The sequence below is a fragment of the Microtus oregoni genome, unplaced genomic scaffold, assembly GCF_018167655.1.
Source record: "Microtus oregoni isolate MIOR12 unplaced genomic scaffold, Mior012 000054F_ref0000373, whole genome shotgun sequence".
Classification (NCBI taxonomy): domain Eukaryota; kingdom Metazoa; phylum Chordata; class Mammalia; order Rodentia; family Cricetidae; genus Microtus; species Microtus oregoni.
In genome coordinates this window covers 15,460,044-15,471,839 of record NW_024543830.1, presented here as the reverse complement: position 1 = coordinate 15,471,839, position 11,796 = coordinate 15,460,044, and the positions used below count along the sequence as shown (strand labels likewise).

The 11,796-nt window shown below is 49.0% G+C and overlaps 2 protein-coding genes across 3 annotated transcripts in view; both read left to right on the top strand.

Moving 5' to 3' along the window:
* The first annotated feature begins 748 nt into the window (after positions 1–748).
* On the top strand, positions 749–8,382 carry LOC121437733 (G-protein coupled receptor 61). 2 transcript variants are annotated; one of them, XR_005973006.1, is made up of 3 exons: positions 749–810; positions 3,655–5,829; positions 6,412–8,382. XR_005973006.1 is itself a non-coding variant. In XM_041637805.1 (2 exons), the coding sequence occupies exon 2, from the start codon at positions 4,238–4,240 to the stop codon at positions 5,585–5,587; it is 1,350 nt and encodes a 449-aa protein (XP_041493739.1). In that variant the 5' UTR covers positions 749–810; positions 3,655–4,237; the 3' UTR covers positions 5,588–8,382. The 2 variants fall into 2 exon arrangements, 1 of the variants encoding a protein (XP_041493739.1); XM_041637805.1 differs by having other exon boundaries at positions 3,655–8,382.
* A 1,037-nt stretch (positions 8,383–9,419) lies between these two features.
* Positions 9,420–11,796, top strand: part of LOC121437910 (guanine nucleotide-binding protein G(i) subunit alpha-3) — a 39,224-nt gene continuing 36,847 nt past the window's right edge. Inside the window, exon 1 of the mRNA XM_041638028.1 lies at positions 9,420–9,670. Coding sequence (XP_041493962.1) covers positions 9,553–9,670 — 118 coding nt within the window. The 5' untranslated portion in view covers positions 9,420–9,552. The remainder of the gene's footprint in view (positions 9,671–11,796) is intronic.

Here is an 11,796-nt window from a genome sequence, read left to right as displayed (position 1 = left end):
AAACGCAGACCACCCGGAGCCTTCCTGGGAATCTGGCTTCTACGCTGCCTCCATGGAGCTGAGGTGCAGATGTGCAAAAGGTAGTTCAGGAGGTGTTAGATCCCCTGTCTCCATAAACCCTCACAGGCATTCCAAATAAATATCCACTTTAGGAAAATAATGGGGGTGTGCTTGGGGTGGGGACAAATGCAGGGTCAGATCCCACTGCCACCCCTTAATCTGTCTGCTGTATGAATGTGTTACTTTCTGAAAGAGTCAAACTGTGAATCCACCTCAGGAGCCTCAGCTTTCCCTAGCTCTAGTCTTGGAGTTCCGGCTGCCTATACAGAAGCATCTTGGTTCTGGTATCATACAGAACCACGCCATAAATAATAACCCTGTCGGAAACCTCAGGCGCTATCTACCCCGTAATTCTATTGAACAGCTAAGAAACAAAGGCCAAATGGAAATGACTGGCCCAAGGTAACTCAGCTGTTAAGTGCCTAGGGCCTTTTCTTTACCAGGCCAATTGGGAGAGTTTCCCTGCCCGCTTGCCTTTTGAGACACAGTCTAGAATCCTGAGGGAAATGTGAGGAACGGAGCTTTTTGAGCACCCTGCCTGGAAGTCCTGAGGCCCAGCTGTTTGCTCCAGAAGTGGCTTTAAGGGGGCTGGTGGAAAGCAGGAGGCCACTAGGACCCAGAAGCTCTCTGAGCATCCTGCTCTGCTGGCTGCCTCTCTCCGCTTACTGCAGTGGTTCAGGCTTCAGCAGCCTTGGAGAAGCATCAGCTGAGTGGAGCTATCACACAGGATCTGGGAGCTGCTCAGCAAAGGTAGGAGTTGCCGACTAGGCCAGGAATGGAAGCCAGACCCAGGGCCTGGTGGTGAGGGCTGCAGAAGGGTGGTGTTCCAAGGGGTGGCACACCCTGTGGTATGGTGGGCAGTTCTGTCATAGGCTGGGGTCCCAGGTGTCCCATCTCTAAAACCTAGGAATGGGAGATTGGTCATCTCCTGCTAGCAAGAGTAACTGCATCCTGCAACAGACAGCATTCTCCGTCTGCCCGGCTCTGTGTCATAGAGATAGGTCCCCACATCCAAGGAATAGGCCCTTCGGCATTCCAGGATGATGGGCATCTGAGTCCTGGGCGTGGGCAGCTCTGCTAGGGAGAGGTATTGAAGGTCCCTGGAGATCTCCCCTGGCCTAAGAGGGGCCATATTCTTGCCCGAAGGCCAGCCCAGCTCTGATCTTTGGCCCAGAGGCTCTGGATGTGAGACCCAGGTACGTGTGAATCCCAACAACACCTTTGTGGCCTTGGGCTAGGCACGTGTGCACATCCTACATCCTGAAGTGAGGATCTCTGACACTCGATCTTGGCCCTGCCAGAGACCAGACCTCGGAGCCTATAGGGGCAAAGCCTTCCAGGTCCTGAAAGGTCTTGGAGGTGGTCCTGAAGGGGGTAGTGGGAGGATATGTCTGTGGAGGGAGAAGGCGTGATGACATGAGCTAGGAGTGGAGTCAGGCTCCTTGGATTTCCCCTGTGAAGCCATTACACCACCACCCTCCCCTCTATAACCGCCCATGAATGAAAGAGTACCAAGTAGCCAAGTATATTGGTCTGTCTGTTAGGAGGTAAATTGGAATCCTGGAATTTGAAGCCACTGTCAAAATTTTGACAAGACCGGTATGTGTGTGTGTGGTGGTGGTGTGGTGGTGGTGGAGGGGTATAAGAAAGAAAAATGCCCAGTGCTTTCTTGCCCAAGGCTCCATCATGGCTGCATAACACCCTTGTGTGTCCGTGTGTCCACATGAAAACCGTGCCTGCTCTTCTCAGCCAGGGATAGTAGCTAGGCGTTGCTGGATTGAACTCCTCATCTTTTAGACCCCACTCTCAGGTAGAATGAATATGGAGAGTAAAGGGTAAAGATGCATCATCTAGTATTTCTTTGGGGCATTTTTTTTCCTGGTAGACTGTCTTATGAGAATCTGACATCTCCCTGGAGAGATGCAAGTCTCTAGGGCAATTGTTCAAAGTTAGGGAAGCCGCAAATCCAGGAGCCTGGGCTAGCCTTCTCAGAAGAGAATCTCCTGGCTGGCACACAGATGACTGACTGAATATTTTGGGAGTTTGTATTCTGGGGCCAGGATTCGATTAGTCAATTTGAGTTTGATTCAACTCACAGGAATTGCCCTGACCACGTAATGCATGCAAGGCATGTAAGAAGTTGGATTAGTGTGAGGTTTATAGTAACACCCAAACCTATGGTGATTGTAGAGTAACTTTGAGAGAAGTACGGCTCTGGCAGGCTGTGTGGTTCTCTTCACTGCAGTTATAGAAATGAAAGATCTTTCTTTAGAGTGGAGCAACCGCCAGGTGCTCCCTATCCCAGGAACTCACAGAGCAGTAAAATGCTCTACGTCAGAAGCTCCATGGTCTTCTAGGCCAACCCTCCCATTTCACAGTTGCAGAAAGAATGGTCCAGAAAACTTTTAACTTGTTTACAGAATGGCCGGTCTGTAGCTTTTCTCTACACTGCTTGACTCAACATAGTGTACTGGGGAGAGAGATATATATCCTCATATATCCTAAAATATATAATATATACATGTATAGATATGCATATATTACTCTGGGGACACCTATTTCAATTATGAACAAACTTCATGTGAATAATGACACATAAAATGGACGCAACCTGCGTCATCAGGAGAGGTGGGAGGTGCTGGTTTAGTCTGGTTTTCTCTGCTTTCTGTGTACCCAATTCTGCCGTCTAAGCCCTCTGCCCTGCCCCCAGCACCTTCACCCCGTTCACAGGGGCATCCGCTCTCACCCTTTGTTCTGTGACCATGGGAGGAGGCCAGAACCAAAAGTGCCTTGGGCTGAGATGCCCTTCCTCCACCAGCTAGGACATAGGACAGTCACCCGAGTGGCTAAAGAGCAGGTAGCTGAGCTGGGCGGTGGTGGCACTTGCTGTTAATCCCAGCACTCTGGGGCAGAGGCAGGCGGATCTCTAAGATTGAGGCCAACCTGGTCTTCAGAGTGAATTCCAGGTCAGCCAGGGCTACACCGAGAAATTTTGTCTCAAAAACAAACAAAAGAGTAGGAAGGGAAGGACAGCTTTCCAGTGGCGTGCGCCCTCCGGCCGCGGGAGTTCAGGAGTAGATGAGCTGGCGTCCCTTGCAGCTGGACATTCTGTCTTCACCGCAGCGTCCTCATCATTCCCAAACTGGCAGCTTTTGTTTGGGGGTGATGACGTCAGGAGGGACTAAGGCACAGCTGTCCTTCCTGGGCGATAGCCTTCGAGTGGGGAAGAGATGTTAGTAGGGTCTGATCAAGCTTGACAGTGATGTACTCAATTTATGATTCTAGTCGATAGGGAAGCTACTTTCCTGCATAGCAAGGGATAGCAGGCAAAAGAACTGTCCCTGGGGCCAGGCTGCCGGTGTTGTGTGTTTTGGGGTTCTCTGGGCTGCAGGTCTATCTGTGGAGAAATGGAGATCCTACTGTGTGTCCATAGGATCGTGTGAGGACGAAGATGAGTTGATGGCATGGAGTGCGTAGGACACTGCGTGTGCCGTGCACCACGTGACCATTGCTCCGTGGGATCAGTGCTGCTCGTAAGCAACCAAACCAGACGCTGTGAGGTTATGAAATTGGTGTTATTCCTTCTTTTAACAGATGCCTTCGCGAGGAAACTGGAGTCCAGAAGAGTTGCAGAGTGAGTAATGCCCAGACCTGGACCTAGAAGCTGAATCGTGTTCTCCTACTCCCAGTTCTGACGAGAAATCAGAGAATTCACACAAGGCACCCTAAAGCCAGGGCACTGTCTTATTAGACTCCTCAGGACCCTGGAGAAGGGAGACAGAGGATTTAGAATTGCCCTCAAAAGGGAAGAAAAACATGGAGAACTAGAAAAAGGGGGAGAAAGGTGCCACAGACCACTCTGAAGGTGGAGCACTGCATGTGAGGATCCGCCCCTCGCCAGTGGGCCGCTTCCCTTCACCAGGGCTGACTGACCCTGGGTCTACCGCCTGACAGAAACTGGACACGAGCTTCTGAGTTCAGAGCTGCCTGGCTTGGCCACTACAGAAGAGCCCTGTTTGGAAGGCTGTGATAAAGGCCTGCCCTACAGATTCCAGTGCAAGGCCCCCAAGGAAATCCATCGGGAAGCCTAGGCCTGGGCTTTACCACCCAGGGCTGAGGAGTAGGATGGGGGATGGGCCCGTAACAGAAAGAGCCCTGGGTGTCCTCTTTCGGCCCCATGGAGTCCTCATCCATCCCCCAGTCATCAGGAAACACATCCACGTTGGGAAGAGCCCTTCAAACACCAGGTCCCTCTACTGCCAGCGGGGTCCCCGAGTTGGGACTGCAGGACGTGGCTTCAGAATCCGTGGCCCTCTTCTTCATGCTCCTGTTGGACCTTACTGCTGTGGCTGGCAACGCTGCCGTGATGGCTGTTATTGCCAAGACACCTGCCCTCCGAAAATTTGTTTTCGTCTTCCATCTCTGTCTGGTGGACCTACTGGCTGCTCTGACCCTCATGCCCCTGGCCATGCTCTCCAGCTCCGCTCTCTTTGACCACGCCCTCTTCGGGGAGGTGGCCTGCCGCCTCTACTTGTTCCTGAGCGTTTGCTTTGTCAGCCTGGCCATCCTTTCGGTGTCTGCCATTAACGTGGAGCGCTACTACTATGTGGTCCACCCCATGCGCTACGAGGTACGCATGACACTGGGGCTGGTGGCCTCCGTGCTAGTGGGCGTGTGGATAAAGGCCCTGGCCATGGCTTCTGTGCCAGTGTTGGGCAGGGTCTCCTGGGAGGAAGGCGCTCCCAGTGTTAACCCAGGCTGTTCTCTCCAATGGAACCATAGTGTCTACTGCCAGCTTTTTGTGGTGGTCTTTGCTGTTCTTTACTTCTTGCTGCCCTTGATCCTGATCTTTGTGGTTTACTGCAGCATGTTCCGAGTGGCTCGTGTGGCGGCCATGCAACACGGGCCGCTGCCCACGTGGATGGAGACACCCCGGCAACGCTCTGAGTCTCTTAGTAGCCGCTCTACTATGGTCACCAGCTCTGGGGCTCACCAGACCACTCCACACCGGACGTTTGGGGGTGGAAAGGCAGCAGTGGTCCTCCTGGCTGTAGGAGGCCAGTTCCTGCTCTGTTGGTTACCCTACTTCTCTTTCCATCTTTACGTGGCCCTGAGCGCTCAGCCCATTTCGACAGGACAGGTGGAGAACGTGGTGACTTGGATCGGCTACTTTTGCTTCACCTCCAACCCTTTTTTCTATGGATGTCTCAACCGTCAGATCCGGGGCGAGCTTAGCAAACAGTTTGTCTGCTTCTTCAAGGCAGCTCCAGAGGAGGAGCTGAGGCTGCCTAGTCGGGAGGGCTCTATTGAGGAGAATTTCCTGCAGTTCCTCCAGGGGACCTCGGAGAACTGGGTTTCCAGGCCCCTACCCAGCCCTAAGCGGGAGCCACCACCTGCTGTTGACTTTCGAATCCCAGGCCAGATTGCTGAGGAGACCTCGGAGTTCCTGGAGCAGCAACTTACCAGCGACATCATCATGTCAGACAGCTACCTCCGTCCCGCCCCCTCACAAAAGCTGGAGTCCTGATGGACACTTGGAGGGAAATAAGGCTTGGGGCTGGTTTACGATCTTAAGGACTGCCTTTTCCAGCTGGCTGGGGTTTGGGCTGGGGTCTCTGGACTTAGCTTTTGCTTGGTGTTTCCTGGGTCAGGACCAGAGTCGACAGGATGGACATGTGGCAAAAGCCTTGGACTTGGCTGTGCTCTTTGACTATTGGGGGAGGGAACCTGGGTTTGGTGAGACGATGATGAGAGAAAAGGGTCACAAAGGTGAGGCGACACCTTTCTACCAGTGAACTTCTCATGCCTCAGGAGACAGGGAAACTTCCTAAGGGCAGGTGTTGGAGCAGCAGGCCAGGAGCTGGGGACCATTGAGGTTTACTTCTCTCTGGTGTAATAGTTCAGGGTAATACTTACACTAAAACAAGGGAAGGGAGTGGCCCACATCTTCTCACTTACTAGGCTAAAAAAAGAAAAAACTGTAGCCAAGTGTCATCATGAGTTAACAGATTCCTTTTTAAAGTTAAATGTCTAAGATTTCTCTTAAAGTGAGCAGACCAGTAGGGTGAACTCTTTTCTGGATTTTGCCAACAGCGCAAGAAAAAATTGCAGTAAGGGTAGTGGGGGAGAAGACAGGAAAACTCTCTGCAGCTCTCTCCTGTTCTCTTCTCTGCATGGAGGAGATGAGGTTTGGGTCCTGATCTCAGCACAGACAAACACGAGACAGGCTGCCCCTTTCCTCCCTGCCTTTTGAGTAGCTAGACTAACTGGGGGATCAGAGAGCTGAGGGTGGATACTGAAAGGCCAGGTAAGTTACTCTGATCAATAATACTGCCAATCTTTTCTTTCCAGGACTGGCCTCCCTGATCTCTCTCCTCATGGCAGTGACCCACTTCCAGCCCCCTGGACAATCGGGTACAAGAGACTAAGGTCGGGCAAGGGGAAGGGTGGGGTTTCCACAGTCCATGAAATGCCTCCCTCTCCTCGTTCATTGCTCTCAAAATTAGCTTCTGTGATAAAGACTTAAATGTGTCTCCTACCTGCAGCCCTGGGTTGGAGAGAGGGCAGAGAGTTGGGCTTTGCTGTTTATTGATTAAGACTATAGGAACCATGTTGGTTAGTATCAGCAATGGTATTTCCAATGGAGAGGGATTAATTGCAACCTAGACAGGCTACCTATCTGGAACCTCCTGTCCATTCCACTTCCCGCAGTTGAATACCAAAGGATCAGGGTAGAATTAGAGGGTGATGTGGTCTACACCTGAACAAATTTCTGGTTCATAACAGAAATAACAAAGGGGGAAAGTGTGTTGGAGTGGAGTAGTTTCCCCTTTGGACAACTAATAAATTTTATGATAAAAGTTATATTGATATCAACACTGACTCCTTCAGTTTTATTCAGTGTGTAGCTGAATGCCAGCATTCGCTGGGACACACACAGATGATGTGTGGTCTCTGCCTTCAAGGAGTGCATAGTCTAACTTGATCAGATATTTGTATTTTTGTAGAGCATGTAGATCTGATAAAGTAGTACAATGTGGAGAATCTATCCATGGTTCTGACTTCTGAGAGTCCACTGAGTGATACACAGAGCCTCCCTGCAGACTGTGCAAAGTGTGGGGAGTGGAAACAAAATGCGCTAGCAAAGGAAACAACCCATCTGATGAAACCTGGCAAACAGCTTTTCCCCTTTTGGATTAGGTGAATTTCCAGTCTGTCTTCCTATCTTTTGTGTAGTCTTCTAGTCTAGGGCCTATTACACTGGGGAAATCCCTTAGGAAGTATACACAGTAAGGAGTGTCCTTTTATCTTCAAAACCATTTCTCCCTCTCTTCCTAGAGGCTGAGAAATTTCCTTCCTACTGTATCATAAGGGAAAAACTTTCATAAACCATGAATCCACCAATTAGCTAGTAGACCCAGACACTGCCAGAAGATGGCAGTGTGAGCCCTATAGAAACAGGAAAGGCCTGAATGTGTGTGTGTGTGTGTGTGTGTGTGTGTAAAACACTGCTTGGCAGCCATTTTGTTGCTGTTTTTTTTTTTTAAACTTTGCCCTCTGACCCTTGCTTCACGTAAAAGGAAGGGTGACGTTCAAGGGTAGCTCCAATTCATACTGAAATACCCAACACTAAGACCTTGCTGCCATTAGCTAGTAAGTGGCATATAAGAATTTGCTTGCCATTTTTTTTTTTCCTGGCTGTAGGAACAGATCATAAAGGAAGTAAAACTTTTTTTTGTATTATGCTGAAAACTTTCTCCTCAACTTTTGCTATAGCCACCGTCCAGGAATTTTCTAGTCATCAAGATGCATTGGTAAAGTTCAGAATACAATCCTTAGCTCTGGAAAGGTCTTCTGGGAGCAACAGGATGAGACAATCACCCTGTCAGTTACTGTTGCCTACAGCTTGGTATTGAGGTGATAAAAACTTGAGACTTTCTGTTGGGTGTCCCCAAGCAATGCCCTTCTAGAGGCCTGGTAGAAAAAGAGGTAAAGTTAAGATCAGCTGGATGTACTCATTGTGTGGACATGGGAAAGCTGGTTAATCTCTCTGAGCCTATTTCCTCATCTGTGGCGATGGGGGTCGATATTACCTACCTCACAGGGTTGTTGTGAGGATTAAGAAACGAGACATGGAAACACCTATACCTGGCAAATAGGTATTCAATAAATGTGTTTCCTCTTTCCCCTGGAAGTGATCACAAAGGAAAAGCAGGCTCTTTCTTTTTAATGGTCATTTGGAAATGAATGGGCGACTTTTTAGACTTGGAATTGATAAGCATTATGGTGAAATGGATGAGGTCAATCTTCTAATTAAATGGTTCTAATTAATTAATTTTCACTGTATAGACCTTTCTGTCTGGAATTTGTATTTTAAATTTTGCTTCTGCTGAAGAAATATGTTTTAAATTCCAGGGAAGGGCTCAAGGGCTGCAGAAAAAGGTGCTGCTTCCTAAAAGTGGTGAGCCACTGTGGGGCTATTTGGCAGTACAGGCATTTCAGAATTATAAATACATCAGAACCTTGTGAAGGTAAATCTTCAGGCGATACTAGAGAAACAGCTTTTACTAAACCTCCCTTTTGCTGTGGCTATCATGCAGGAACTCTCATTAAAGAAGGATGCACTGGTTTGCATCCAGACATGGGACTAAGTACCTAACACAGAGCCCTTGGTTTATATTGGAGAAAGGGAAGCAGCGAAATGTTATGAATGAACTACACCTATTTTCCATGTTCTATTATTTGCTAGAAGTCGAGTGATCCTTTGCCAACATAGGAGTGCCAGGCAAACGTACAGCTCACAGAAAATTCATGCTTTGCGGCAGAAGGACTAAGATATCCTTTAAGGGCAGGAGGAAGCCTACTCCTCCGCATAATGGGGTGTAGCGTGAGGCATAGATGGAACCAGGCTGGGCAGTTTGTTCCCATCTCAAAGAGCAGGCTGGGACAGCTTTGGCTGACGTATCCAACATTCGGCTTTGGGCAGAGACCCGGGCTCCACAATCACTGATCAAAAGGGTTTTTCTAGCCAGGGAGACTTTTTCCCGGTTAAATTTCCAGAGGGGTGTGAGCACTTATTTAGGAATCCGGTCCTCACCACCAAACCTTCTGTGCGACCTCAAGAGGACACAGCGAGCTGGAAGGCCCTCTTTTGCTACACTTGTGCCAGCCCAAGAGCCCAAGAGGTAAACGGGTATTAAGGCCGGGAGGTGCGGAGCGACGGATCACCAGCACTTGACGAGACCGGCCAGACTCCCGGGGACTTCCGCTTTCCGTACCTCTTTCGCTTCGCACCGCCACAGTGCTCCGAGTGGTAACGGCCGCTGGGCGTCGCCGGAAGTGTCGTAAACAGTAGATATCCGGTTCTTCCGGGCTCTAGGGGAGCTGACGGAGAAGGCCACCGCCCAGCCGAAGACGCGTCTCAGCCGGTGGAGTCGTGGTTCCCGCGGTGTGTGAGTGAGCCCGGGCCCGGTCCCCTCTCCCGCCGCCGCCATGGGCTGCACGTTGAGCGCCGAGGACAAGGCGGCGGTGGAGCGGAGCAGGATGATTGACCGCAACTTGCGGGAGGACGGGGAGAAAGCGGCCAAAGAAGTGAAGCTGCTGCTGCTCGGTGAGGGGCGGGGGGCGGAGCTGGAGTGCTAGAGTCCCGAGAGCCCGGCCCGGGGAGTTAGCTGAGCTGATGAGGGGTCTGGCTAGGCCGGCGGAAAGGACCCCGAAGGGACTGGGAGGGGATGCCCGGCATAGGGCGGGTTTTGGCCTTGGTGACTGAGGCCCCGGAAGGCGTGGGGATTTCAGGTTGGAGAGGGTGTAACCGGCCTGGGATGGTGCTTAGCAGAGTTTGGGAGTTTGGAGCCTTGAGACTGTTGAGAATCCGGGAAAGGCTCATAAGGGAAGGGACCGATATTAAGGAAGGCTTTACGTTGGATTGGAACGTGCTGAGGAGGATAGTGTGTGGTGTCGGATGGGCTTGTCCGGGGTTTGTGAGTTTGATACCTGATGGCAGGATAAAGCTGGGAGGATTGAATGGTGAGAGAAGCTTGGACAGAGGGGTCAAATAAAGAACCTGCTGTTTGTAAAAGAGCACACACACACACACACACACACTACTGTTAGTAAGGTGGATTGTCCAGGAACATATAGGGGGAGGCAGGTGAAATAAATGAGAAGTTCTTAGGTATAGAAGAAAACTTGGGTGTAGAGTCCGGCTTACTTTTTCAACTTTTCCTATCTTAAACATTCTCTAGAGGTTTTGTAACTCCTGTTTTTATTAACGGGATAGGGATGGTGTAAGCTGAGAAAGTGGAAAGAATGCCATCTTTGAGGTTTGTGATAGATTAGTGGGCACTAGATTACAGTGGTGACGTTCTAGGAATGATGTGCATTGGGAATAGAGTTAGAACAGGAATATATGGAATGGGGGTGTATTTACTGTAAAGATTTGATAAATTTGCGGGAGTGGTTTATTATTCGGTTTTTAAAGTAAAAATACTGGCTTCCGGACTACAGCACGCTGCCTTATACTCAAGTGGCTTTTATACATAGTCAGACATGTTTTAGTCAGGATAATTGAGTTTTAAACTTCAATAGGCCCAGTAGATCAAGTAAAGTCCTCTGGTGTTAGCTTACCAATAAATCCAGCCGCCTTCATTATTCATATTTCTGAGGAATCTGTTCGGTGAGAATATGTACGAGTCACAGTTCTGTAAGCAACAGAACTTGTAGATAGATTGAGTTCCAAGGAGTCACCGGAGAGTACCAGTTTTCCTTTGCAAAGCTGCAGAGGACAGCCGCAGCCACCATAATCTCAGACTCACTCTGTGCTCTCGGATGTGCTGGGAACTGTATATATTGTGGAAGCTCTACGAGGCAGCTTGAATATAAAGAAAAGGTTACTCGATGGAGTTTGAGTTTCCAGAAGATAGGAAGTCAAATCATAGTTCTGGACTGCCAGTGTCTATATGGTAGGCCTCTTCTGTCCATGGTTCCTGGTACTTAGCTGGTATTTAAGTATTTACTATTGAAGCTCGTGGTGGACATTGGTTCACGGGGGCATTTCAGAAGTAAGATAGAAAACACCCCACTTGCTAGTTTTCTGGCTTTGAGACAGTTATCACTATGTAGTCTAGGTGGGCCTCCAATTCTCCATCCTCCTGCGTCAGTTTCCCCAGTGCTGGGATTACAGCATATATCGCCATATCAGTGACATTAGCGTTTTCTATTTTAAAATATTTTTTTTTAATTTCATAGCATTGTTTTGCCTGCACATATGTCTGTGTGAGAGTGTCAGATCTGCTGGAACTGGAGTTCAGTTGTCAGCGGCTGTGTGGGTGCTGGGAATTGAACCTAGGTCCTTTGGAAGAGCAGCCAGTGCTGTTAACCACTGAGACATCTCTCTAGCCCCTGACATTAGCATTTTCTATATTGATCAGTCAATTATGAAATTAAAAATGTGCCCTTGTCTTCTGTGATTTGCTTTATAGTGACCATTGAAAAAAACCCTAGGCAAGCAGAACTATCCAAGACCTTTAATTAAAAAAAAAATTAAACACACCATAGCTTAGAGAATTTGAAAAGTTTAAGTAAAAGTCAAAGTACTGAAATATTTGTGTTGTTTGTTTTTAACCAACTTTTTTTTTTAAGCATTTTGTTTTGATTTGAGACAGAATCTTGGTTTCAAAACTCATGAGATCCTGTATCTGAGATTATAGGCGTGTACCACACCATGAAATCTTTTTT

What these genes read in the sequence shown, in the direction of transcription:
- LOC121437733 (XM_041637805.1), top strand. Translation starts at nt 4,238, where the DNA reads ATGGAGTCCTCATCCATCCCCCAGTCATCAGGAAACACATCCACGTTG.